Below are 26,421 nucleotides of genomic sequence, written 5' to 3' on the forward strand. Positions count from 1 at the left end.
AAAACTGCTTACCTTACACACGAAGTTCTTTGGTTCAAAGTGTATATATAAAGCAACTGCTATTTTCTAAATTGGTCTCTGATTTATTCTTTTGAGTGTGTGTCTCATTTACTGCCCTTGAGTACAACAAATGCTTAACACGACTTCTGGATAAGCTTAACTGCTTGGCCACACTACCACATGTGGCATTTGATCTGTCTATTTTTGCCTGTGCAAGCCTTTGGGGATCTACTGGACTCTCCGCATAGTGTACTTCATTTTAGTGCACTTTATAGCGAGCCAGCCTCCTACATCCCTTACTACATAAGGGAATATTCTCCTCTTGCTGAGTACCTCACTTCCTTCGAAAGATGCCAATATACATTGGTGTAATGAAGGCGATGGGTGTGCTTTGTCCTTTACTGTTTCCTGTAGGAACATTATTTCCTATAATGAGCTATAGGTTGCAACTCCTTTTGTTGATTCAGCTTTTAGTACTTCATTTTCAGTTTGTGGACACCCACTTTGTGGTGTTTCGTCCCTAGAAGTCTATGTATTTTACCTTTCATTCTGCACTTCAGCCAGGTTTCACACCTGCTGTCATCTTTTAAGCTTTTGAAATCAGCGACCTGATTGTGGACTACTCAGTCAGTGGGCATTGATTTAAATGCTTCAGTAGCCTTTTTTTAGGTGTAGCACAAGCGCTTTCACCTGTTGTAAGTATTGGGAGCTTTTAACCGCACCCACCTCACGTCCATCACTTTCACTTGTTTGTGGGCCTGCCTTTCAAAAATCCCTTGATGTCCTTGGTAATTGCTTTACATTTGTCCTGCCTTGGGGCGGTTTTGTTACAGACTTGCAGACTGACCCTGTTACATGGATGATTGCTGATATACTTTAGCGTGGGGGAACTATTTTTTTCTTTTGTCTCTCCCCTTTTTGCTCCATGGCGGTCACAGTGCCAACAGCGCAAACTTCATCGGTGGTATTGGAGCGCTGGTCACATTGTTCACACTGTTTCTAATCAGAGTCATTTCTTTTGGTTCTCCCCTTCACGCTCCATACCTTTCTCAAAAATACTTAGGATTGATAAATGTTTTACTAAAAAAACACGGACATCCACAACGCAACTCTCCAGCACCGCAGAAGAGCCTATACTACAATATTCCCTGCACGCAGGAAAAGTCGCCCCATAAGCCGTTGAAAGCATTCCTTTTAAAAACATGTTTGCCCATATCTCAGCTTGTGGTGGTCCTAGGACAATGGGACCATCACCAACACGTTCAGCATGATGCACTCTTAACCCCTCCCACCATTCAGTCCCCTTTTAAGCTCTTATAGCTGGAACTTTTGTTTTCCAGCTTGGATTAGTTTGTGGTCTAAGGGCCTGAGTATGGCAATAGGCCTGCTAGGCCTCAAAATATGTAAGGCACTACGCCCTCTAGGTGTTAAATATACGGTTACACTACATGACTTTGTGCCACTTTATTCTCATGTAGTTATGCTCTTTAGGGGCTAATTGTATGGATTTGACCATCTTTCTTATAAATGACATTTTTATTGTGGTGTCCTATAGTGGTTGTTCTGAGCGTTATAGTCAACATTCTACAATATTTGCTGCACTCGGTCATCCCATAATGCTTTGCAGGGCATTCTTTTACAAAACATTTCTGCTCATAACTCAGCCTGTGGTGGTCCTAGGACTATGGGGACCACCTTCAAAACGTTCACCAAAACCTGCTGTTTCTGTCTAGATCATCTCTCGGTCCCCACGCTGGGTTAGAAGGGACCCCAAAATAACCCCTCCCTCCATTCAGTGTCCTTTTAACCTCTCTCATAGCTGGAACTTTTGTTTTACAGCTGAGAGTAATTTGTGTTTTGAGGTTCTTGTTTATAATATAATTGTACTAGGCCTGCTAGCCCTGAAAATGTGTAACACACCATGCCCTCTACGGTCTAAATATATGGTTATACTGCAATGCGTTCAGTCATTTTCTTTTCATGAGGGTTATGCCCTCTAGGGGATAACTACATGGTAACATGACCATGTTTCTTACAAATGCTTGTGGTGTCCTCCTGTGGCTGTTTTGGAGCATTACAGTCTAGTGCCAAACTTTTATTTCTGATAAGGGCTTTTATTGGGTTTACGTGATAATTGTATATGGTTTTTTTTAGCCTCTCCTTATGGCAATTATGACCTTGATTCAGGCTAACCTAACATTTACACTGTGACTGTTTGAACACTCCTAATATGTTTGGGTGACCCTTCTAGTTTATTTCTCTCAGTACTCCTCCGCAGCTGTCTTGTTTTGGGAATTGTGTTAGCCAGCCAACAACTCTGATGGTGGGGTGGTGAAAGTGGTATTCTATGAGAACTAGCATGGCAGGTTTAAATTAGGATGCTAAATAGCAAAAAACATTTTTGGGCTGCAAATAGAGGACAAAGGTAAATGGGAGCGCTTTAGTTATATGCAGGACCCCTGGACTTATGTGACAGGAAAGGACCAAATTGTGAGGCAGGGTTGACCAGTTTATGTGCCAAGAAAAGTCCAGTTATGAATTTACAGTGCCGATAGCTCTAACTCAAGCAAATGTAAGACCGGATGCATTGCAAATGCTTGTTTTTGCTGTGGGGTGTGATGTCCTCCACACTTTCCATCCTCTTAAACTGATTGCTCAGTCCTCATATATATTTGATCTCATTGTAGTGACTACTTCTGTCTATGGCGCATATATATATATATATATATATATATATATATATATATATATATATAGTATTATTTCCTTTCTGTTGCTACATAGGCAATTATTTTTCTTTTCCTCCTCTGTGCGTTATACTTTCTAGATGGTCCCAGGGGTGTTAACATTATCTCTGGCAGTTTGTTCTTAGGAAAAGTGTTGTTTCTGTGCCAATAGTTGCTGCTGTTGTCTTCGCTGTATTTCTATTAAAGAATTGTTTGATGCTTTCTCCATCACAGAGGGGTTCTTGGGTTCCCCCCATTTATTTGTTCTTTTACAGAGCAGGTTTGACTAAAATATGGCTTTCTATGGCAAAGAGCTACATCTCCGAGGGGTTGCCTGTTGACGCAGGGACCCCATGTATTGGCTGAACATGGGTTCTTTCCCACTTTGGGAACAAGTAGTTTTTACGTTCATATTGTCTGTCTTCAGATGCATTTTTGCCCACTGCCATGGTAACGTTATTCCCCTGCTTTTCAATGCCTTTATGACTTAACTTGCCTGTGGGTTTTTCCAGAGTTCTTTTAATGTGGGGTATGTGCTTACTCCCCTGGATTCCTTAGAGTATTGGGTCTTTTCTCTAGTCCGGCTTGTTCTAGTCAGTGACTTTAAGTAGGATCAGCTGTGATCTGCATTAAAATCTGCTACACAATGTCCAAGAGGCAACTCCCTGAGGGCTTTACATGCTCATTCTACCAGAGTCAGATCTGCGACTACTGCCTTCGAATGTGGAGCTCCAGTCCTGGCTATTTGCCAGGACATGGGCTTCCCTGTACATGTTTACCTAATATTACCGTCTGGACAGTCCGGTTCGTTGTGACATTATTTTGCCCATTCGGCCCTGCAGCACTCCCTTGTTTCAAATTGGTCCACAGACCCACCTCCGGGGATGATATTGCTGTGGTATCTAGTTCTAAGTTAAGGACTCTGCAGCTAAATGTCTTTATCAGATGAACAAGTTACTTACCTTCTGTAACCCCTTATCTGGTAGAGACAAGATATAGCCGCAGATTCCTTACCGACCCACCCATTCTCCCTGCTCTGCTAACTGATTTCTAAGGGCAGAGACTGTATTTACAGGGGAAGCTCTGCAAACTGTTTTTTTTTTTTTTTTTCTCTCAAAGATCCTATTCTTGGCATTAAGATGCCTTCATTGAAAGTTCGTAATTAATTGACACGGAGATGTCTTTTTTTGGCACACTGTTTACATAGGCAGTTACTATAAGTGGCTCTATGTTTTTGGTGCTTAGAACAGTCACGGAAGAAACGGACGTCAGATGGGATTACATGGACTCTGTCAACATCACATCCGGTGGATGATGTCGCTACGGAGTAGTAAGATACCCTCTTCTGATGCGCAGAGGTAATGCCAAAAAAAAATCTGGATCTAGTCTGGGAAAAATTCTGAAGTACGTAATCTGCAGCTAGATCCTGTTGATACCATATAAGGCATTACCGCAGGTAAGCAACTTGTTAAACTCTGTTTTGATTGCTGGTGAACTTTTAGTTGGGGGGGGGCTGGGGGTGGGAGGCTTGGGGGGGGGGGGAATCGTTTTCAGATCGAGCGTGATGTCTGGATGATCTTTAAAATATGAGGCCAAGCAGGAAGATATTGGCCCTCATTATGACTTTGGCAGGTGGCGGAAGCCGCCTGCCAAAGTCTTGTCTGGATGACCACATATGCAGCCGTCCCTCCGCGGTACCTATTATAAGTTTCCTGCTGGGCTGGTAGGCGGAAACAGCGTTTCTGCCTGCCGGCCCAGCGGGAAACACACCACAACATTGAGCCAGCGGCAATGTTGCGGTGCATCGGGTGCGACAGCACAACTGTTGTGCTTTTCACTGCCCATAATTCGGGTATGAAAAGCGCAATGGGGCTGTCCATGAGGGCCCCTGCACTGCCCATGCCAAGTCCATGGGCCCCCACAGGGCCCGACACCCCGTTTCTGCCAGCCTTTGCTTGGCAGTCAGACCGCCATGCAAAGGCTGCCGGAAACGCGGGTCATAATCTGGAGAGCGCTGCCCTGGCGAATTGATACCGCCAGGCCATCAGCTGACAGCAACCTGGCAGTGCCAGCGGTCGGAACGTGGCGGCTCCGCCATGGTCATAATATGGTGGTCGGACCGCCCCTGTCAGCGGCGGTCCGAGCGCCACCACGAGTCTGGCGGTCCATGTACAGCCAGACTCGTAATGAGGCCCCATAGTGTGCACCAGAAATATGGTTACAAAATTGAAATAACTGTTTCTCTGCTACCACATTATTCAATGTATTTAGAGTTTGGCTTTGTAAGCTGTACGATGTTTGAGGTATTCAGGGTCTTTTCTTCAGATCCTGGCACAGTTATTAGTTCTGTCTTTTTTTCCTTTGAATGTCCTAGGGTATTAGGTATTTGTGCACTTCAGCTGAATAATAAAGGCATTTATTTTCTGGGTAGACCACACAACTGCTTGTTGTACATCTAATGTGTCCATATACACTTGAAGGCCGTTCAAGAAATACTGTGCCAATGCAGTGACTAGTCCTACAAAGTATCTCACAAGATGGCTATTGCAAGTGCCACCACATTCCCATGTAGCACAGAATATGTAGCTTGCAGATGTATAGCATTTCTTCCCTTCAAAGCACAGATACAGAAAACAAATCTTCCCACCAAAAGCTTTAAGGCATATCTGTCAGGTGTAACAGAATAGTGGATAGAGAGATGACACATGCACTAGCAAAGATGAGCATCAGAAGATTGACAACTATGCTTAATAGAGGCATATTGAGAATGAAGGGGTTAATAGGTGTTGTTTATCAATCTTTTCAAGTACCTTCATTAGAGCCTCATTGAAAAACAAAACTGATTCTAAAGTTTGCTCTGAGAAAATCTCCATAAAGAGATTACACTTTTGTGGGTTCGAATGGACTTCCTTCTTTATGACTGGTAAGAAAACATAAAAAATATACCTATTCAGATGTACATGCACCATTAGGGACAGGAAATTAACTTTTGAAAAGAGTCTCTGTCCAACCCACTATCATGCTGCTGGTCAACATACATGCCAGAATCAGTTTGTTGCTGAGAAAAGAAATTGTCTGCTTCTCTATCATCTTCATCTCTGGTAGAACAGACACTGGAAAATATTCTGTATTCAGTTTAAAAGGTCTTGAAATCTAGAGAAAGCCACAGGGTTTTTAAGGAGCATTTTCATTACCTCTTGTGTCTAAGGTTAGGCAGCACCCATTATCTTAGCAGAATGCAGAACACGTTCTGCAGTCTGCATCTTGAATGGCTTGGATGTCTTTGAAGCAGACAACCAGAACTGCACTGTATGCATCAACTACAATGACAAAATGGAAGAGAGTGTAACTTGTTTGTTGCAATCAACAGAGACAGAAGGTAAGGTGGCTCCAGGTTAAAGCCACAAGTGCTGCAGAGAATACAAATTGTGTACAATGCAGTGACAGACTGTACCCGCTCCCCAAGACCTCGCAGTGGGTTTTTGAGCTGTAAAAACAGCCAAAAGGGACTAAGAAGCAATCATTCCAGATAAAATAACCTCTAACAAGAATGAAACTAACGTTTTGATGGTTTTCTCTCCAAAAGAGAAATGGGCTCTGAAGGATCATAAAAGTACATCTTGGATCTCAAACGTATCTTCACTTTTTTCCCCTATGTTCGGAGGATAAATCTGAATGTCTAGGTTATGCGACCTCATTTGTTCCCTCGTGGATGAACTACTATGTGACAGTGTGTGGAATTGACAGTGTCTTCAACCTCAAAAACGTCAACATTAATTTAGCCTGGATGTAGTGGGTCTAACCATACAGATCATGGAAATGGAACTCCACTAAGTCAAAATTGCTGCCCATTTCAGTGACACAGGCATAGTTCTTAGGTGCTATGCATGAATTAGATATCCCGACCCAGATTTTTGATGGGCATCTGTTGGCCAACTGCACATCAGGGAGAAGGTGGAACGCTCTTTGGAGACTGCTTTTAAAGTCATGCTATGATGAGAGCTCTGTCATGCTTCCCCTGCCAAGAAATTCCACAAGCTATACTGTAAATTTTAGGGGTAGTGCTATTATTTTAACAGGCCTCAGACTGGAGATCCAAACTGAGTAGCTGTCCTTATAGAGGTTGAGTTGCAGGTAATAAATAGATTCATTCTTCATATTTTCGCACTACCATAGCTCCAAAACTGCTCTCAGTACTCCATTCCTGACATTCATATTACTGTTGTGGGTGGAGGTGGATGGGTGAAGTGTTTCAGTTCCAGGTTGGGGGGAAGAACTTTGGATGAGTGGGTCCTTTAGATGATAAAATCTGGTTATTCTTTCCCTTTTTAAAGAGACTGCAACCTGTCCCGCACCTCATTGCTGCTCTTCCTCCCTCTCACTTTCTTGGACCAGTACAGTAGACAGCTCTCCAATGACCAACCAACCATTCCTCATTGCATTCCACCTTACATGGTAGAATTAAGATTCATACAAATCTGTCTTCATGAAATGAGTGAATTAACATTATAGTATGTCGCACATTTCCCGCATTGTTGTACTAAAAAAAATTAAAAAAAATTGATCCATGGTCTGCAAATTCATGCAAGAGAACAGTAGGGAAAATTCGGCATTTATGACTGCTTAGCAAGCTTTTCAACACAAAGGCTCAAAAGGCTTAACAATGCAAACCTTTTGAATGCATTCCACGTTCCTATTTCTGCCCTCACACCAACTTCTGTTACATTGTCTACAGCTTTTGGGTTGCAGTTTGTTACATCAAAGAATTATATGTAAATGCAAATAGGGTTGTCTTTTCCCTATACTTTTCGTAGAACTTTTCACGGCCCTACTTCGTCTTTGTGAGAACATTTTACCCTCTAAAACACCATCAAAGAATAAAGATGTCTGTGTTTGTTATTAACACATTTGGAATAACACATTTTACTTTGGTTCTGTAACAGCTTGCCAAGAACGCAGCATTGATATTTTTATTTGAAGAGTCAAACTATGTGTTTGGCGTGTTGGTGGTTTTAATACCTCTAGTCCAAGATCTGCACTTTTAAGAGTTAAAAATTGTACTGTTTGTACTCTTCATTAAGAGTCTTTTTCCTAGAAAGCAGGAATTGTTAGTTATTGATTCTGAGGATGAAAATGCTGATTTTTGTTTTGTCAATAGAATATAACCTTTATTAGTTCTGTGACTGTTGCTGTTGGCACCTAATAAAATGTAACATGAAAAGTTTTTATTGCAATCTATGATTTCTTTTTTCAGGAGTACATCCCTGATTTGTATAACCATTTCTTGGAAATCAGCCTTGAAGCACACATGTATGCCTCCCAGTGGTTTCTTACTCTGTTTACTGCAAAGTTTCCTCTCTATATGGTCTTCCACATCATTGATTTGCTTCTTTGCGAGGTTAGTGCAATATTAAACCTAAAACTTTTTTCTTCAGTTCTGCTCTTCGGACTGTAGCCATTACCCAACATTTCAGTGTAGCATTTGTTAAACAGAATGATTTCTACTTTTTCCCATTTGTAGATATAGTATACAAAGCACTTGATAAGTCCTTCCCCCTCCTCCTTAATTTTTTAAAAAATGTTCTGTGAAAATGTTTTCCTTAATTGCATTTGTGATATGGAGTTGCTCATCAAAAATTGGTGACAACAACTATAAGGGTAGGAAGAGTGGGCCACCAGGCTGATATGTTAACTTCATCCAGATGACTCCACTTTTTTTATTTATTAAGCCAGTCACGGATAAAAACAGTTAATAACTTTTAAAGAAATCAAGGTGTATTGGTTTTGTTACATAGATTGCCTCAGAGTACATCATTCACAAAAATGTGTAAAGAAATGTTAGTTATTTTTATAAACAGAATTTGGTTTTACACCTTCAGTTTATCCCAGTTTCACAAATGTCGTTAGTATGTCTCACTGATAAATACTAGGGTGTCTAGGGCCATGGTCTGCTGTACCTTTGGTCATATACCTGCGGAGTTAAGAGCTGCTAGACTCTTGCTCTACAGCCGGGCATGGTTGGACTGACTAGTGAGGCAGATAAGTTCAATATACCTTCTCCATCCTCTTCTTGGTTTTGCAGCTTTTTGAAGCAGTTTCCAGTGAGACGTTGTGCCACAGCCTGCCTCACCATAGATTACAGGTGTATTTGGAGCTGGGATGTGCTGCCTCCATGAGATTGATTCATTGTGAATGTCCCGTGGTACAGAGATCCCTGGGCTATACATGAAACTCTTTCTGTGATTTGGTTTTAAAAGGCAACCCATGGATCTTTGTGTCTTCACCATTGTCAAGTTTGGTTCGGTTGTGTCGTATTGGGTTGTGCCCAGTGACAGGTTCATGCTGACCGTGTAGTAATATATGCTGTATATTGCCCACAGGGCACTATGAATGAGGCACTATGATTTGTGTCCCCCCAAGGAATTTTACGACCCTCTCTAGTTGCTAGGTTTTCACTCAACTCTATGATAGCCCACTGGGGTGTGATTGATTTGCATGCTATGTGGGCAATGATGAATAGAGAAAGGATTTTTTGATAAGGAATAGCACATGTTGCACTTCACCCATCTAGGCACCATTGACGTACACTCGTCCTTTGCAAAATTCCTTGACCACCCACTCAGCTGATACCTTCAGCATGAGTGTACTGCATTTTACGTAATTGAAGATCTCTGTGCTCTGCACTATGCTCTCTTCCCTCTCTCCTTCCCCGTGAGGTGTGCAGCTCTCCCACTCATGTTGTATCATCTTAGTACGCACAAGAGTAATTATCTATAGGACCAACTTGACAGAGGATCATTAACGTACTTTGGGTAAATTATAAGTTGACATGTTATGATTTGGTCACACAAAATAATTTGCGTTGTGATATTTTGAACATTGTTTGGACAGTGAGTATTATAGACAGTAATATTTTTCATACTGGTTATGCATGTCTTAACCCCTTCGCTGCAAGGCCTTTTCCCCCCAGGTGGCGACCCCTTTTTTTGGCTATTTGGGGCAGTTTGCGCTTAGGCCCTCCTAACATTTTGTCCACATAAGTTACCAACGCCAAATGTGTATACTTTTTTTGTTTTTTTTTTCCAACATCCTAGGGATTCTGGAGGTACCCAGAGTTTGTGGGTTCCCCTGGAGGAGAACAAGAAATTAGCCAAAATGCAGCTATTTCTTTAAAAAAAAAAAAAAAATTTAATGGGTGGAAAAAGGGCTGCAGAAGAAAGCTTTTTTTTTTCCTGAAAATGGTTTGCAGTGCTAAAATCATCATCTTCCCAGCTTTCAGGAACAGGCAGACTTGAATCGGAAAACAACATTTTTCAACACAATTTTGGTATTTTACTGGGACATACCCCATTTTTACAATTTTTTGTGCTTGCAGCCTCCTTCCAGTTAGTGAAAGAAATGAGCGTGAAACCAGTGCTGGATCCTGGACAGCTCAACATTTCTGAAAAGTAGACAGAATTCTGAATTCAGCAAGGGGTCATTTGTGTAGATCATCAAGGTTTTTCTACAGAAAGTAACAACTAAAATAGAAAATATTGAAATTGACGTGAAAAAAAGCCATTTCTGTCCATGTTTTCTTCTATAACTTTTTCCAGCTATGGCAAATTTTTGAAAGCAATATACTGTTATGCCTGCTGGACTCTTTTGGTTGCAGGAATATATAGGGCTTGTGCGTTCATCAAGAACCATAGGTACCCAGAGCTAATAAAGGAGCTGCATCTTGCAATGGGTTTTCATTGTATACCAGGTATACAGCAATTCATTTGGTGAAATATAGAAAGTGAAAAATAGGTAGCAAGAATACCAAATGGCACAAGATAAGGTGTTGCGAAGCAGTGGTTATTTGCACATCTCTGAATTCCGGGGTCTCCATACTAGCATGTGAATTACAGGGCATTTCTCAAACAGACGTCTTTTTTACACACTGTTTTACATTTGGAAGGAAAAACGTAGAGAGACACAAGGGGCAATAACACTTGTTCTTCCATTCTGTGTCACCCCAAGTCTGCCGATAAAAAAAAAAAATGGTACCTCACTTGTGTAGGTAGGACTAATGTCCGCAACATGGACACATCACATTTTTATATTTTTTGGGGAGGGTTCACTTGCGTTTTTGGTCCTCGGCTCTGCAACCATCTAGGGAAACCTACCAAACCCAGACATTTCTGAAAACTAGACACCCGTGGGAGTCCAGGGAGGTGTGACTTTTCTTACCCAGAATCCTCAGCTATCTAAAATTTACCTAAAGAAAAACAATCTAATTTTCCCCACATTTCTGTGTGGGATCACAGCACAAACACAAATTTCCTACCACCCAACGTTCCCTTTCAGTCTTTCGATAAGTGATACCACACTTGTGTAGGTGGGCCGAGTGCCTGTGACAGGGAAGAGCCAAAAACATGTTGAAATTAAGGGGGAACCAAAGCGGGTTCAAAAGGGCAGTTTGAAAAAAAAAATGTTTTAGGCTGACAAGTGGGGCAGAATTTCTATCGGTATAGATGCGATAATTCTGGGTGCTAGGAATTTTGTGGATTCCTGCAGATTTCTGAAGGTTCCGTCACACAAATGTGGAAAAATGTGTGATTTCAAGCAAAGTAGGAGTTTTGCAGGGCATTGTGGGTAAGAAAATGGTGTGGGGTGCATGTGAAGCACACCACCCTGGATTCACCCCGTTGTTTAGTTTTCAGATATGTCTAGGTCTTGTAGATACTTCTACATGGCAGTGTCCCAAAGTCCAAAAAGTGCCGCCCTCACCATGCCAAGTGGTTCAATTTTGAGAGTTGGACAAGCTCTCATGGCCCAAATGTAAAACCAAAACCCAGAATACTTGTATATCCTCTTGTTTGCCGTTGGGATAAGATCTTCTAGTGTGCGGGGGAGAGCTTGAAAGACTGTTACCCCGTTCAGTTGGGGTGGGGGCATAACCATGCCCACACTGGTTTGTAGCCACCATCATCCCACACCCCCCACCCCTTTTTTTTAAATTTTTTTTTATTTTATTAAATTCCCTGGCATCTAGTAGGCGTTGTGCCCCCCTGGGGAGTGGATCGGGGCTAATTGTCCTATCTACCCACCGGTGGGCAGAACAACTTTGTCCCCATTTATTTGGGGTGGGGGTATGGTTTCTTTTTTTTTTCCCCCCAACAATTCTTCCCTGGTCTCTGGTGGGTTTTCTCCAACAGTAATGTGCCCCCATGGGGAGGGAGAGAAGAGAGAGACACACACACGCTCTCTTCCCTCCCACCCCTGCCCACACCCCACCAGTGCCTAAGTGGTTTCTTCCCCCCTGGGGGCAGATCGGCCTAATAGAAATTGGCCGATATGGGGGCAGAAATGGCCTAAATTAGCCCCCACGGGGAGCGACCCTTTCCTAAAGGGTCGCTTTCCTTGCGTGAAATGATGTGGCAAAAAAAATCCATGGTGTCTAGTGGTTTCTGCCCCCCTTGGGGCAGATTGGCCTAATAAAAATAGGCCAATCTGCCCCCAAGAGGAATAGTAATGACCTAAAAACAATTTGTCTCCCAGGAGAGCAACCCTGGCGACCTAGGCCAATCTGCCAGGGGGATGGGGTGGGGGGGGTGGGAGAGAGACAGAAAAGGCCTAATTCAGAAATGTCCCCCTTGGGGAGCGGCCCTTGCCCAAGGGGCCGCACCCCTCATGTGTTTATAAAAGTAAACACAAATTCCTGGTGTCAAGAGGGCATTCCTAAATTCCGATCGCTATTCGATTGGGCTGCAGGAATGCTCAGAAAGACATGAAAGGAAAGGCCTTTCATGTCTCTCTCTGCCCTTCCCCACCCCCAATCAGAAGAGAAATGCAAGCATTTCTCTTCCACAGTGAGATGGGGGGGCTTCTGATGAGTTCAGCGTGTGATTGCGCGCTGACGTCATCAAACGTCACTGGGTTGGGGGAGGGAAGTGATTCCCCTTCCATCCCAGCGTAGGGCAGCGCTCCCCCCATAGGCTGGGTCCAGTTCGTAACGGTTACGTCCTCAGCACCCAGTGGTGCAGCTGAGGACATAACCGATACGTCCTTGGCACCCAAGGTGTTAATGATTATTTGTTGTAACATGTCTCAAAGTTGTTTATATCCGGACATATCCTTAGCATATAAAGTTTGGAGGAGTAATACAACATTATAATATGACCCCTGCTCTCGATCTAACTATGGGAAGGTTGTACATATATTGTCCTTTGTTGATGTATGTGGCACATTGTATAAATTTGCACAGGAGTTGTTGATATCTCTCGTGATCAAGGAAACGTGTTGTGATATTTTCCAATAAACTTTACTTCTGCATCGAGGATAGTGCCCTGAGTGTGCGTCTTACTGTTGGTTGTTGTGGATATATGTGTGTGTATACTATACCCTTTTCTCCAACCTTATTCAGTGCAGCATGGAAGAGGTTTTGATGTTAATTTTGCAAAGAACACCCGAGCCATTTTTTCCCCAGTGCATGTCAATTTCCAGTGTTATCGCATCAGGCAGGCATCTTCAACTTGATCTACAAACCACTGGCCTCACCAAAGACATAATTGAATCTCAGGCCTGTTGAGTACATTCAATCTATGTTCTTTGGAGAATTTCTCTTCCTCTGATTTTCAGTACCAAGAAATTAGGACTTCACCATCACACTCCTTGACTCACTAGACATCAAGTAACATGTGATCAAGCTTGCTCATCTGCAACACACTTGACTTCATAGTTGCCTTTCCATCACTCTGTTGCATGCCCCTCATAACCAGAGGCTTAACCTATAATCACCTTATTCCTTTCTCCCTTCCCCACACCACAGCATTACAGCAAGACTACCCTAAATCAGAAAACCAAGAGTGCTGGTCCTTCAAATATACCGTCACAGATTCACTCCCAAAAAAATCTTACCAAGTTCAAGACCACTGTTAAGCCAGGGTCACATGTAAATGCCACCCTTCATCTACACAAAAAACACCCAGCACACTATTTTGAATTCTCTTCCATGATGTTTATTTTTATGCTGCCTCTTCGTTTGCTTGCAGTGTTCTATACTGCTCTGGTGTGTGCAGTTGCTAATTAGTTAGTTCACAATGTGGTATTTTGGTCTCATCCAGTGTGTATGTTCTGATTCTGAGGACCAGGGTTATGTTTGATGTACGGAGTACAACTCTGGTCCTCTTCAGTTGCCAGAGATGGTCGATGCACTCTAGGTTAACATTTTAGTTTCTGTAACCATAGAAAAGTTTTTCCTGAAATGTTTAGCATGTGGTATGAATGAGGCAGGTATGTTTAATAAAAAAGAAAATATGTCACTGGGTGGAAAATGTACATGTGATATGGGACGAGGAGTAGGACTTGGCGAAACTCCATTGTGGTTATCTGGTCTTTGCAATTGTCTAATTAGCAGGGAAAATCTGTTATTTGATAAGTAGACTTTGATATATTGTTTCTTGCAACAGACATAGGAGTAGAATGAACACCCTATGTCTCTGTAGATGGCTTTAAGGAATAATGAAGTCCAGGAGATGGAGTGCCTTGAATTTGAGAATTAAATGAAGTTCACTTTTTTAAATTGAGGGTTCTTGTGGCAGCTTTGAATGAGAAGTAAGCCTATAGTGATGAAGCAGTAATATTCTCTGTATACTGAACTGAGAAATTAGTTCATAGTCTCGAAGAATTTTGTAGAGCAGACTAACGTTTTTTTTTTTTTTTTTTAAATGGTGAGCAAAGTAAGGACCTTGCGTTACCCGGCTTGAAGTTGTTTGAGATTGATCTACTCAGTGATTGACATACATTTTCACCATGTTCTTATAAAGTGCTTGCAAAGCTACTAGTGAACAAAGACATTGAGTTTGTTCCATATGTAGTTAAATGAGCAGCAGAGAGAAGGACTAATTGGTTTGCCCTGCTAGTCATTACGTTTTTGAGGGTTCTTAAAGACAAGATTACTGTATAAGGTAAGGGTTATTTATCTAATATATTGATTAGTATGTGTTACTTACAGGGTGTCAGAAATCGCACACAGGACCTGTATGTTGTGGATGTTAGTGAGGCGGTCTCAGAGAGTGGCACAATTGATGCTGCAGCCCTCGGGGGCTTTCCTGTAATACCACATGCCTTAGGTATCAGGGGTACCATTTAGAAGGGAAAGAGATCTGGCACTGTGGAACTGTTTAGTAAGGACCCAGTGCACAGACCGTCGAAATTGCACCAGAAACCAGGCAAAAGATGGGGTGATAGACATTGCATCATATACACCAAGCTCATGCAGTACATGTTTTCTGTAGGGGCCTCTATCGGCGCATACACATGACTGTATACTGTGACTTTCTTATGGGTAAACTGCAGCCTTTTATGGGCAAATTAGCACATGCCCTGCATCTTTGTGCAAGCCTTATTGCGGTTTGTGAATTAGAACATGCATAACCTGCACTTGTATTTATACAGACTGAATGAGCTATTGGAATACATTTTGTGCTAACGTGTAACTGTAGATACGCATGCTCTGCATACTCCAACCATCTAGTGTTGGGCTCAGATATTGCAAGTTGTTTTTCGAGTCACGAGGTCTTGTTGATTCGTCCACTGGTTGTATATGCCAATGGTCACTGACTCAATTGCTAGATTGTTTTTCTCTGCTAGCTTGGACGTGATCCGGTGTATGCTTGGTCTTGACAAGTTCGTCTGTGCCTGTTGTGACCTCGAGTCTGCTGTGTTCTGCCCAGTCGCAAGAAGATTTTTTGATGCGTTTTTGACTTGTGCCGCTGATTCCATCCTTTGATCTCATTGCCAATGGGCGACTGGGCCTCCTGACCTTCTGGGCAGTTCAGGCCACAGCACGCTCTGAATTATCATTTGGTGAATGAAGATGCTCCTGAGGTAATGGAGTAGAAACCCTTCAAGAGATTACCTCTGTGCCACTCTAAATATCCCTGAGACAACCTCTGCACCACCTGCAAATTGTGCCTCTCGCTGGAGCACAATAAGAGGCGCTGCAACTTTTGCTCAACAGTTCTGCTGCAAGGAGACCATACACCAGCGCTGATAGTGGGCGGGAGGCACACTGCAGGATCGCCCAGTCCGCTTCGGAGACGCCTAATATCTACAGTGAGGCCGACCCTCTGACTGCTGAAGAGTAGAAGGTGTTGGGTGAATTGCGAGAGCTTCTGCCCAAATACATCAGCTCCAACATCTGAGTCATGGGAGGAGGAGTTCCTGGAGGAGGAAGAGTCTTCTGAAGATGCTCGGCATACATTAGTCAGCTCCAGTCCACGCATGAAGACCATGCCACACGTGAATACTGTTTACTCCTCTGCTGTCACCAACCCCATAAGTTGCTGCACATCAGACCTGAGCATCACCCCTCTGGGGCAGGCAATGAGCCCAGAGCTGAAACCGCCGCTATATTTAGTTGTGCCCCCACCTCCAAGGGCTGATCGACACAAAGCAAAGGCCTTGGAGCAGAAGAAAGACACAATCAAGGCCCTCAATTCTCAACCGGCCAAAAGCCCAAGGATGCCAGCCAGCGCCTAGACAGTGACACCAGCTCTACTGGCGAAGACACAGAAGCATTATCTGCCCTCAGCTCCGAAGCCATAGTGATGGACAAAACCACTGTCCATCCTGAAGCCTCCTGCCCTCAACATTGAGGAATGCCCCATTTTGAGAGACTTCAGCAGAGATGGAAGAGAAACAAAGGAGGATCATCATCCACTCGTGCACAGTCAAGATTTCGACTTAGGAGAAGGTTCTGCCCCAAAAAAGCAGACTTGCCTTGTAGGAAGTCCAGCCATTGGAATCTCCTGTGCCCCTCTTGCCCCTCAGGATCCCTAAGGACAAACTTTCTGTTCCTCTTCCACCATCTCCACCTTCTCTCCCAATGCCTCCTCCCTCAACTTCTATGCCTTATCCTTAGTGCTCTCTAATGTCTTACTCTAGCATCAGTAGCCCAAGCCTTTATTCTCCAGCTGAGGACTTTGTCCTGGTTTACCCTAGTGCTTCAGACGATCCTTGGGAGGAATACGATGAGGCCCTCAGACAGATCCTGACATAAACGATGTCCCTGTCTGGGCCTCAGCCCCGCTACCCCTGAACCTGACCACATTCACCCCCCCCCCCCCCCACACACACACACACACATTCCTAGTCAACTCAGTCAATACCACAGCCTTATCAATTGTGCAGCTGCCTACCATAAGGTAGAGATGCATGCCACCCCTGAAGATGTCTTCCTGGTGGACACTCTCTCCAAGACTGTTCTGTACAGAACCTCCCAATGCTCAAGTAGGTGATTAAATATGCCCTAGAGATATTTAAGAAGGCAGTCAAACCTCATGTGGTCATGCCACAAATTGAGAAAAAATATAAGCTGGTCCCCTTTGACTCACTTTACATTAGGGTTAATCTCCCACCTGGCTCCCTAGTGGTCAACACACATGGATCGATGCTGCAGGGAACAGAGTAGTGATGGGCATGGCCACTCTCTGGTGCATCACCAGCTCAGTAGGCCTTCTTTCTAGTATGACAGAATCCTCTCAGAGGAGATGGAGGGGCTCTTGCAGCACCTCACTCACCAGTATTGTAAGGGTGGGAGAGAAGGTTGACAAAGGCAAGGCCATTTCCAGTACCACCATTAAGTGTGCTTTGGATGAGGCTGGTACTGCTGCCAGGGGCATGAACACCTCTGTCATCCTGCGGGCCATTCCTGGCTCCTTGTGTCGGACTTAAAGCCGGAGGTGCACGCACCTGGTCAACCTCCTGTTTAATGGGGAGCACCTCTTTCGACCTTAGATTGGCATGTTCGAGAAAATCAAGAAAGACGTAGTAGACTCCTTGCAGGTCACTTCCGACAGGGGCTCCTTTCGGAGACAACAATCCTGAGGGGGCTCAAAAGCCACTTTCCCAGATCCTACATAGTCCTGCCAGAGGCAGCAACAGGTCTGTCACCTGGAGGGTGGCCGGGATTTCACACAAGGCTCTTTTAAAGGGAATAGTTCTAAGGGCAGAGGCACCCCCTAGTAAGGGAGCCTCTAACTTCAAGAATTGACTTGCCCTGCATCCCCCAAATTGCACACCACATGTTGAGATGGGACTTCAAAAATGTGTTCTTTGTTGGGAGGAGATCACCTCAGACTGGAAGATCTTGTCCATCAAGGAGCATGGCTACAGCCTGGAGCTCTTCGCAACTCCACCAAACATTCCCCCCCACACCCTCAGCCAGGAACACCTTACACTGCTACACGAAGGTGCTCCTCCCTGAAGGAGCCATAGAGCCAGTGCCCCAACATTAGGGCAAAGCTGTCTACTCCCTATATTTCCTCATTCCCAGGAAGGACTGATCTCTCTGGCTAATTCTTGACCTCCGTCCTTTCAACAGATCTATACTGTCGGAACACTTCCACATAATCATACTTAAGGATGTCACCTGCCTGGTGCAGCAAGGCAACTTCATGGCCACCCTCGACCTGAAGGACACCTATATTTCACATCCTGGCTCATTCAGCTCATCTGCACCTCCTCAGCTTCATGACTAACACTACCAGTTTAAAGTGCTTCCCTTTGGAGTCACCACAGCGCAAGGGTCTTAACAAGTGCTTAGTGGTGGTAGCCGCTCTCCTTAGAAGGAGAGGAATTTGTCTTCTCCTTTCTAGGCAACTGGCTGCTCAAGAGTGCAAGCAGACAGGAATGTCTAGCTTACACCCAGGGTCCAGTCTCCCTTGTACACAGCCTAGGGTTCACAGTGAAAACCACAAAATCCCATTTAGAGCCATTTCAGTTCCAGCCCTTCCTTGGGTAGACCTCAACTCGGTCTTGGGCAAAGCCTTTGCAGCCCTCCGAGTGTAGGTGTTGCAACTACTTCTGCTTCTTTTTTAGCCACTGTAAGCTTCCAGTTTACACCGTTATGGTTGCAGTGAATGATAGCCTCATGTATTACCACAGTGCCCCACGCCATGCTTAAACGGTGCCTGCTTCAGGAGTGCCTCTAAAGCCAGTGTTCACAAGCAGAGTGTCAAATGGAGGATATGGTGTTGGTGAGGGCCATCACCCACCACTCTCTACAGTGGTGAAACAGCAAAAACCTGTTGTAGAGCCTGCCCTTTGCAGATCCAATTACTCAGCTGACCACCACAGACTCATCCCTAACCGACTTGAGGACTTTTCGCAACAAGTCGACAGTCCAAGCTCTGTAGCCACCTCATCTGAGGGATCTCCATATAAATTACTTGGAGCTGTTACTCTAGTTCTCAAAGCTACACATTTGACATCTTAGGGCTGGTGCATACTGAGGGCATACCCAACATGCTCCATCTTCATAAACCAGGAAGTACACACTCACCTCACCTGTCAGCCCTAGCTCAACAGATTTGGCATTGGGCCATCCATCACCGGATTCACCACCTGACAGAACACTATCCAAGAGTTAACAATAACTTTGCAGACCTGCTCACCAGCACTCAGCAACACGTCCACCAGTATGAACTCCACCCAAAAGTCCTGCCTCTTTACTATTGCAGATGGGGCACACCAGACAGACCTTTTTGCCACGGCAAAATGCCAAAACTTCAAGGCCACGTTCCCAAGTCCCAGTCCATAGGCAGTGCTTTGTGGAAGAACTGGTGAAGGATCTTTGCCTATGCTTTTCCTCTATTCCCACTTATTCTGTACGAGGTCAGGAAGCATTCCGTAGTCTCATCCTAGTAACTCCAATGTAGACCAGACAACCTTGTCTCTCATCTCTGCTTCAGATGCCCCTCACGAGAAGCTCCCCAACAGGCCTGACCTTCTCAGTCAATACCACAGCTAGATCAGGCACCGAGACCCCATGCAGCTCAACCTAGCCATTTGGTTTCTGAGATATTAAAGTATGGTTACCTTTGTTTGCTGCGAGTTTGCATGGGCATACTCCAAGAAGCCCTTAAGGTAACCAAACCCACTTGCTACACTGCTAAGTTTAAGCGCTTTGTTCACTACTGTACCCATAACATCATAATTCCACCCACTCCTACAGTGCAGCAGTGTAAGGAAATGCCTCCTTGGCACGGTTACCCCCTGACTTTTTGCCTTTGCTGATGCCAAGTTATGATTTGAAAGTGTGCTGAGGCCTGCTAACCAGGCCCCAGCACCAGTGTTCTTTCCCTAAAACTGTACCTTTGTCTCCACAATTGGTACACCATGGCCTCCAGGTAAGTCCCTTGTAACTGGTACCCCTGGTACCAAGGGCCCTGATGCCAGGGAAGGTCTCTAAGGGCTGCAGCATGTCTTATGCCACCCTGGTGACCCCTCACTCAGCACATACACACTGCTTGCCAGCTTGTGTGTGCTGGTGGGGAGAAAATGACTAAGTCGACATGGCACTCCCCTCAGAGTGTCATGCCAACCTCACACTGCCTATGGCATAGATAGTCACCCCTCTAGCAGGCCTTACAGCCCTAAGGCAGGGTGCACTATACCACAGGTGAGGGCATAGGTGCATGAGCACTATGCCCCTACAGTGTCTAAGCAAAACCTTAGACATTGTAAGTGCAGGGTAGCCATAAGAGTATATATGGTCTGGGAGTCTGTCATACACGAACTCCACAGCACCATAATGGCTACACTGAAAACTGGGAATTGTGGTATCAAACTCTCAGCAAAATAAATGCACACTGATGCCAGTGTACATTTTATTGTGAAATACACCCAGAGGGCATCTTAGAGGTGCCCCCTGAAAACATACCCGACTTCCAGTGTGGGCTGACTAGTTTTGCCAGCCTGCCACACACCAGACATGTTGCTGGCAACATGGGGAGAGTGCCTTTGTCACTCTGTGGCTAGTAACAAAGCCTGTACTGGGTGGAGGTGCTTCTCACCTCCCCCTGCAGGAACTGTAACACCTGGCGGTGAGCCTCAAAGGCTCACCCCCTTTGTTACAGATCCACAGGGCATCCCAACTAGTGGAGATGCCTGCCCCCTTCGGCCACGGCCCCACTTTGGTGGCAAGGCCGGAGGAGATAATGAGAAAAAGGAGTTGTCACTGGCCAGTCAGGACAACCCTTAAGTTGCCCTGAACTGAGGTGACTCTGACTTTTAGAAATCCTCCATCTTGCAGATGGAGGATTCCCCCAATAGGATTAGGGATGTGCCCCCTTCCCCTTGGGGAGGAGGCACAAAGAGGGTGTAGCCACCCTCCGGGCTAGTAGCCATTGGCTACTAACCTCCCAGACCTAAACACACCCCTAAATTGAGTATTTAGGGGCCCCCAGAACCTAGGAAGATAGATTCCTGCAACCTGAAGACGAAGGACTGCTGCCCTGAAGCCATGCAGAGAAGATGGAGACACCAACTGTTTTGGCCACAGCCCTACCGGCCTGTCTCCCCACTTCAAGAAAAACTGCAACAGCGACGCGTCCCCCAGGGTCCAGCGACTGCTGAGTCCTCAGAGGACTACCATGCATCTAAAAGGACCAAGAACTCCCGAGGACAGCGGCCCTGTTCCAACAAAGAAGCAACTTTTAAAGACCACACGTTTCCCGCCGGAAGCGTGAGACTTTCCTCTCTGCATCCGACTCCCCTGGCTCGACCTGCGGAAAACTAACTCTACAGGGAGGACTCCCTGGTGACTGCGAGCCCGTGAGTAGCCAGAGTTGACCCCCCTGAGCCCCCACAGCGACGCCTGCAGAGGGAATCCAGAGGCTCCCCCTGACTGCGACTGCCTGCTTCAAGGAACCTGACGCCTGGTAAAGACACTGCACCCGCAGCCCCCAGGACCTGAAGGATCAGACTTCCAGTGCAGGAGTGACCCCCAGGAGGCCCTCTCTCTAGCCCAGGTGATGGCTCCCCCGAGGAGCCCCACCCTTGCCTGCCTGCATCGCTGAAGAGACCCCTGGGTCTACCATTGAAACCTATTGCGAACCCGACGCCTGTTTGCACACTGCACCCAGCTGCCCCCGTGCCGCTGAGGGTGTACTTTCTGTGCTGACTTGTGTCTTCCCCACTGCCCTACAAAACCCCACCTGGTCTGCCCTCCGAAGTCGCGGGTACTTACCTGCTGGCAGACTGGAACCGGGGCACCCCTATTTCCATTGAAGCCTATGCGTTTTGGGCACCACTTTGACCTCTGCACCTGACTGGTCCTGAGCTGCTGGTGTGGTAACTTTGGGGTTGCCCTGAACCCCAACGGTGGGCTACCTTGGACCCAACTTTGAACCCTGTAGGTGGTTTACTTACCTGAAAAACTAACAAATACTTACCTCCCCCAGGAACTGTTGAAGTTTTGCAGTGTCCAATTTTAAAATAGCTTATTGCCATTTTTGCCAAAACTGTAAATGCTATTGTGATGATTCAAAGTTCCTAAGATACCCAAGTGAAATACCTTTCATTTAAAGTACTGTTTGTAAATCTTGAACCTGTGGTTCTTAAAATAAACTAAGAAAATATATTTTTCTATATAAAAACCTATTGGCCTGGAATTGTCTTTGAGTGTGTGTTCCTCATTTATTGCCTGTGTGTGTACAACAAATGCTTAACACTACCCTCTGATAAGCCCACTGCTCGACCACACTACCACAAAATAGAGCATTAGAATTATCTCTTTTTGCCACTATCTTACCTCTAAGGGGAACCCTTGGACTCTGTGCATGCTATTTCTTACTTTGAAATAGTACATACAGAGCCAACTTCCTACAAGCAGTTCATTTGTTACCTCCTATACTTTCAAACATCGGGGTTGGCTTACACTTCATTCAGGCGACACCTAGCTGCCATTGCTGCATATATGCAGACCAAGGAAAAATCTTCCCTCTTCAAAATCTCAGTTATCAAAGCATGTATTGTGGGCCTTAAGTGTATAATTTCCCGAGGGGTGCTCCGTCCCTGTCTGGCACCTTAGTTTTGTCCTTTCTAGACTGATGGGCTGCCTTAATATATAGAGCTTCCCAACTTTTTCCATGACTTGACCCAGTAGCTGAAAGAGCACTCCACATGCTTGATGTTAAGCGAGCTTAACCAAATAATTTCACACAGAACAGATGTTTGTAGCTTTCTCTCAGCCTCATGAATGCCTGGCCGTTTCAAAGGTGGATCACCAAATGCCTGCTGACCTGTTACGCTAAAGCTAAGAGTTCAACCTTCTATCTCCAGGCCACACTCTACCTGCCACCAGGGCACTGCTTTGGCTTTCCTGGAGAATGTACCAATAGCAGACGTTTGTAGAGATGCAATGCGGCCCACTCCACAAATTTACAAAACACTACTGTATGGACGTCCTGACGAGAGCAGGCCAGAGCAGGTCAAGCTGTCTTCTGCACCATACACTGGCAATCCACATTTTAGGGGATTATTGCTTTATAGTCTATGCACAGCATGTTTATCTACAGCCATGCATGCTACGTACAGAACATGTTATTTATGCTGTAAGCATCTATCTGATAGAGACTTCTAGCTGCAGATTCCTTACCTTTGAATTTCCCAGGTGTCAGGCTGGATCCAGAAACTTGTGCTTGAGCAATACCCCTGCACGCTCTGTTGGGTGACTGTTTGATTCTGTGTGATGATGTTGGCATCATTGGCACTAAATGTGATGTCGTGGTAACCTATATAGGCGCCACCCAAACAGTTATTTTTTTTCCACGCAGGTAGCGCAGATCCGGACCCAACTACCCCTCTGTCTCTTTTTGACAAGCTCTTTTCGGTGTTTTGTTGAAGATTTATTTTGTGAGTGTGTTGAGATGAGATCTAGGAAGCTAGAGTTTAAACTGTGTGGTGCCTGTCACCTCACCTTCTCGGTTACAGACCTTCAGCTACTCTCCGTATGGTGTTTCAAGGTGTGGCCACGACTCCGTCGTGCTCAGACTGCCTGACCATGGCGCAGAAGGCTGTGAGGGAGTGGTCCCTAAATCTGCTTGTGGACCGGCAGTCGATGCCATCCGGCGTGGCTCTAGGAGATCATGGGCCCGGTTGATGAGGTGATCAAGGTAATGATCCAGGACCCCCAAGTCCTCTTCTTCCCATTCGAGGTCCTCGGAACACATTGGAAAGTGGCACAAGATGAAGAGAAGTCTAAACGGACTTTGACTTCGCTTTGTCCGTCGGCTGACATGAGTTCAGAACATCGTCGTGGAAGTCCCAGTTGCACGGAATCAATGCCGGGGTCTGACTCCGTGCTTCCCTCCATTTTTGGGAGCCAATGTGACCCCCGCTCAACAAGGGCTTTTACGAGGCCATGTGCCACATATTTGAGCGTGCCGTCCCCTCCAGAGTGCCTTCTGCCCCCACAGGGTCTGAGGAGGTCCTATCAGGTTTTGCGCTGGTGGCTTCAGCTCTAATGGAGCCTCGTGGATCCAATTCAGGATCCGAACTGGTGCCGGTTGTACCCACACAATCTTCTCCTTCACCTATCACGACTCGGATGCTCCTGGCGCCGCCAGCCCCATTTTGATTCAGGGTGAGATGGAACGGCGTTGCACAACGACGATTCTGACCCGATGGTGGCCACAGGTGCCAGATCGTCGCCTGAGCTTATTTTCAGCAGTCAGGCATGGTAGAAGAGTGGGGTGGGTCACTGAACCCTTTAGAACACCAGTTTGAAAAGTCTATGGACTGGTATGAGGACTGGACACCTCTCCCTATACTGGCTTGCTCTCTCCTCCCTCTGTGGCTATGGAGGAGGGAGCTTCTTATGCAATGGTGGTGCGTAGGACAGCAGAGGTCCTCGACCTCAAAAAGCCCTCTGTGCTGTCAAGATGGACATCTTGACTGAAGTGTTTCAACCTGGGTCTTCCTCTTCCGAACCACCTCTACCCTTTATTGAGGCACTTACGGATGTCCTGCTGGGAATTGGTCCAAGCTCATCACAGGGGCTCCTGTAAATAGGACTGCCACCTGCTATCGACCTGCACTGGGCGACCCTAGTTTCCTCAGCCAACACCCAACCCTTAGAGCTTGGTAGTCCAATGTTAGACTTTTCATCCTTGGCGTGGTCTCCCTTAACTTTTTGCCTCTGTTCCCCAGGTTGTTGATGTGTGCTGGACTCTGATTTTACTGTTTTTGTTACTCTGGGCACTTTAGCACTGCTAACCAGTGCTAAAGTGGAAGTGCTCCTGTTTAAAATGTGTACGTAATTGGTTCTCCATGATTGGCATATTTGTTTTACTGTTAAGTCCCTAGTAAAGTGCACTAGAGGTGCCCAGGGCCTATAAATCAAATGTTACTAGTGGGCCTGCAGCACTGGTTGTGCCGCCCACACAAGTAACCCTGTAATCATGTCTCAGACCTGCCACTGCAGTGTCTGTAAGTGTATTTTTACACTGTAAATTCGACTTGGCAAGTGTACCCACTTGCCAGGCCTAAAACCTTCCCTTTTCTTACATGTAAGGCACCCCTAAGGTAGGCCCTAGGGAGCCCCAAGGGCAGGGTGCAGTGTATGGATAAGGTAGGACATATAGTAATGTGGTTTATATGTCCTGACAGTGAAATACTGCCAATTTCGTTTTTCACTGTTGCAAGGCCTGTCTCTCTCATAGGATAATATGGGGGCTACCTTTTAAATATGATTAAAGTGTAGATTCCCCTAGAGAGTAGATGGACATGTGGAGTTTGGGGTCCCTGAACTCACAATTTAAAAATACATCTTTTAGTAAAGTTGATTTTAAGATTGTGCGTTTGAAAATGCCACTTTTTAGAAAGTGAGCATTTTCTTGCTTAAACCATTCTGTGACTCTGCCTTGTTTGTGGATTCCCTGTCTGGGTCAGTTTGACAGTTGGGTTGTTTTTCACCTCGCACTAGACAGTGACACAAAGGGGGCTGGGGTGTAACCTGCATTTCCTGATTAGCCATCTCTGCTAGGAGGGAGGGGTGGAGTGGTCACTCATCTGAAAGGACTGTTCCTGCCTCTGACAATGCCAGCTCCAACCCCCTGGTGTGTGTCTGAGGCCTTGCCTGGGCAAGGCAGGATTTCACAAGTAGGTGTGAGTTCCCTTTGAAGAAAGGTGACTTCAAAGACTAAAGTGGGTATAAGAAGGGCACCCAAACCTACAGACTTTAGAAACACTTCTGGAACCAAGAGGAACCTCTGCCTGGATAAGAGCTGATAGCTGAGGAAGAAGTGCTGCCCTGCCTGTGACTGTGCTTTGTGGAGCTTTCCTGCAGTGATGCTTCTGCCAGAGTAAGAGGGCAAAGACTTGACTTTGTGTGCCTTCCATCTTGTGAAGAAATCTCCAAGGGCTTGAGTTAGAGCTTGCCTCCTGTTGTTTGAAGTCTCAGGGACAGCAAAGACTTCTCTCTGCCAGCACCTGGAGTCTCTGGAGAGACTCCTGCCCCGACAAGTAGTGCCCTATCCAGTCCCTGGGCCCTTGAAAGGAAAGCTGGTAGAAATCCAAGAAAATCGACTTCGGACGACTCCGGACCAACACCGCTGCTGAATCCGGTAACACGCCTGCACCTAACGCCGTGACCTTCGCTGGAACGCGACGCTCTTCGCAGGCCCGATGCCGCTGAAGTCTGCGACTCCGTAGAAGTCGCCGCACCACGTCGTGACCGACGCCGCTCGATGTGCACGGATTCAACGTTTTGCACAGACGCCGCGATCCCCGACTTCGCGCATCGGCTTGTTTTCACTCTTCACCAAAGGTACTGTACTTGGGGGTCTACACGACTCAGAGTTCGGCGCCGCTGGTGTCTGCTTGTTGGGAACGACTCCGTCACTATGCCGTGTTAACATCTCATCGAAGCATTTTTGTTTCT

The 26,421-nt window shown here is 45.6% G+C and overlaps 1 protein-coding gene across 3 annotated transcripts in view; it reads left to right on the plus strand.

Annotated features, from left to right (window-relative positions):
• RABGAP1 (RAB GTPase activating protein 1) overlaps nt 1-26,421 on the plus strand; it is an 885,283-nt gene that overhangs the window by 584,237 nt on the left and 274,625 nt on the right. For all 3 annotated transcript variants that reach the window (XM_069241548.1, XM_069241547.1, XM_069241549.1), the window contains one exon: nt 7,981-8,124. In XM_069241548.1, the coding sequence (XP_069097649.1) occupies nt 7,981-8,124 (144 nt within the window). The remainder of the gene's footprint in view (nt 1-7,980; nt 8,125-26,421) is intronic.

The sequence above is a fragment of the Pleurodeles waltl genome, chromosome 6 (genome assembly GCF_031143425.1).
Source record: "Pleurodeles waltl isolate 20211129_DDA chromosome 6, aPleWal1.hap1.20221129, whole genome shotgun sequence".
Lineage (NCBI taxonomy): Eukaryota > Metazoa > Chordata > Amphibia > Caudata > Salamandridae > Pleurodeles > Pleurodeles waltl.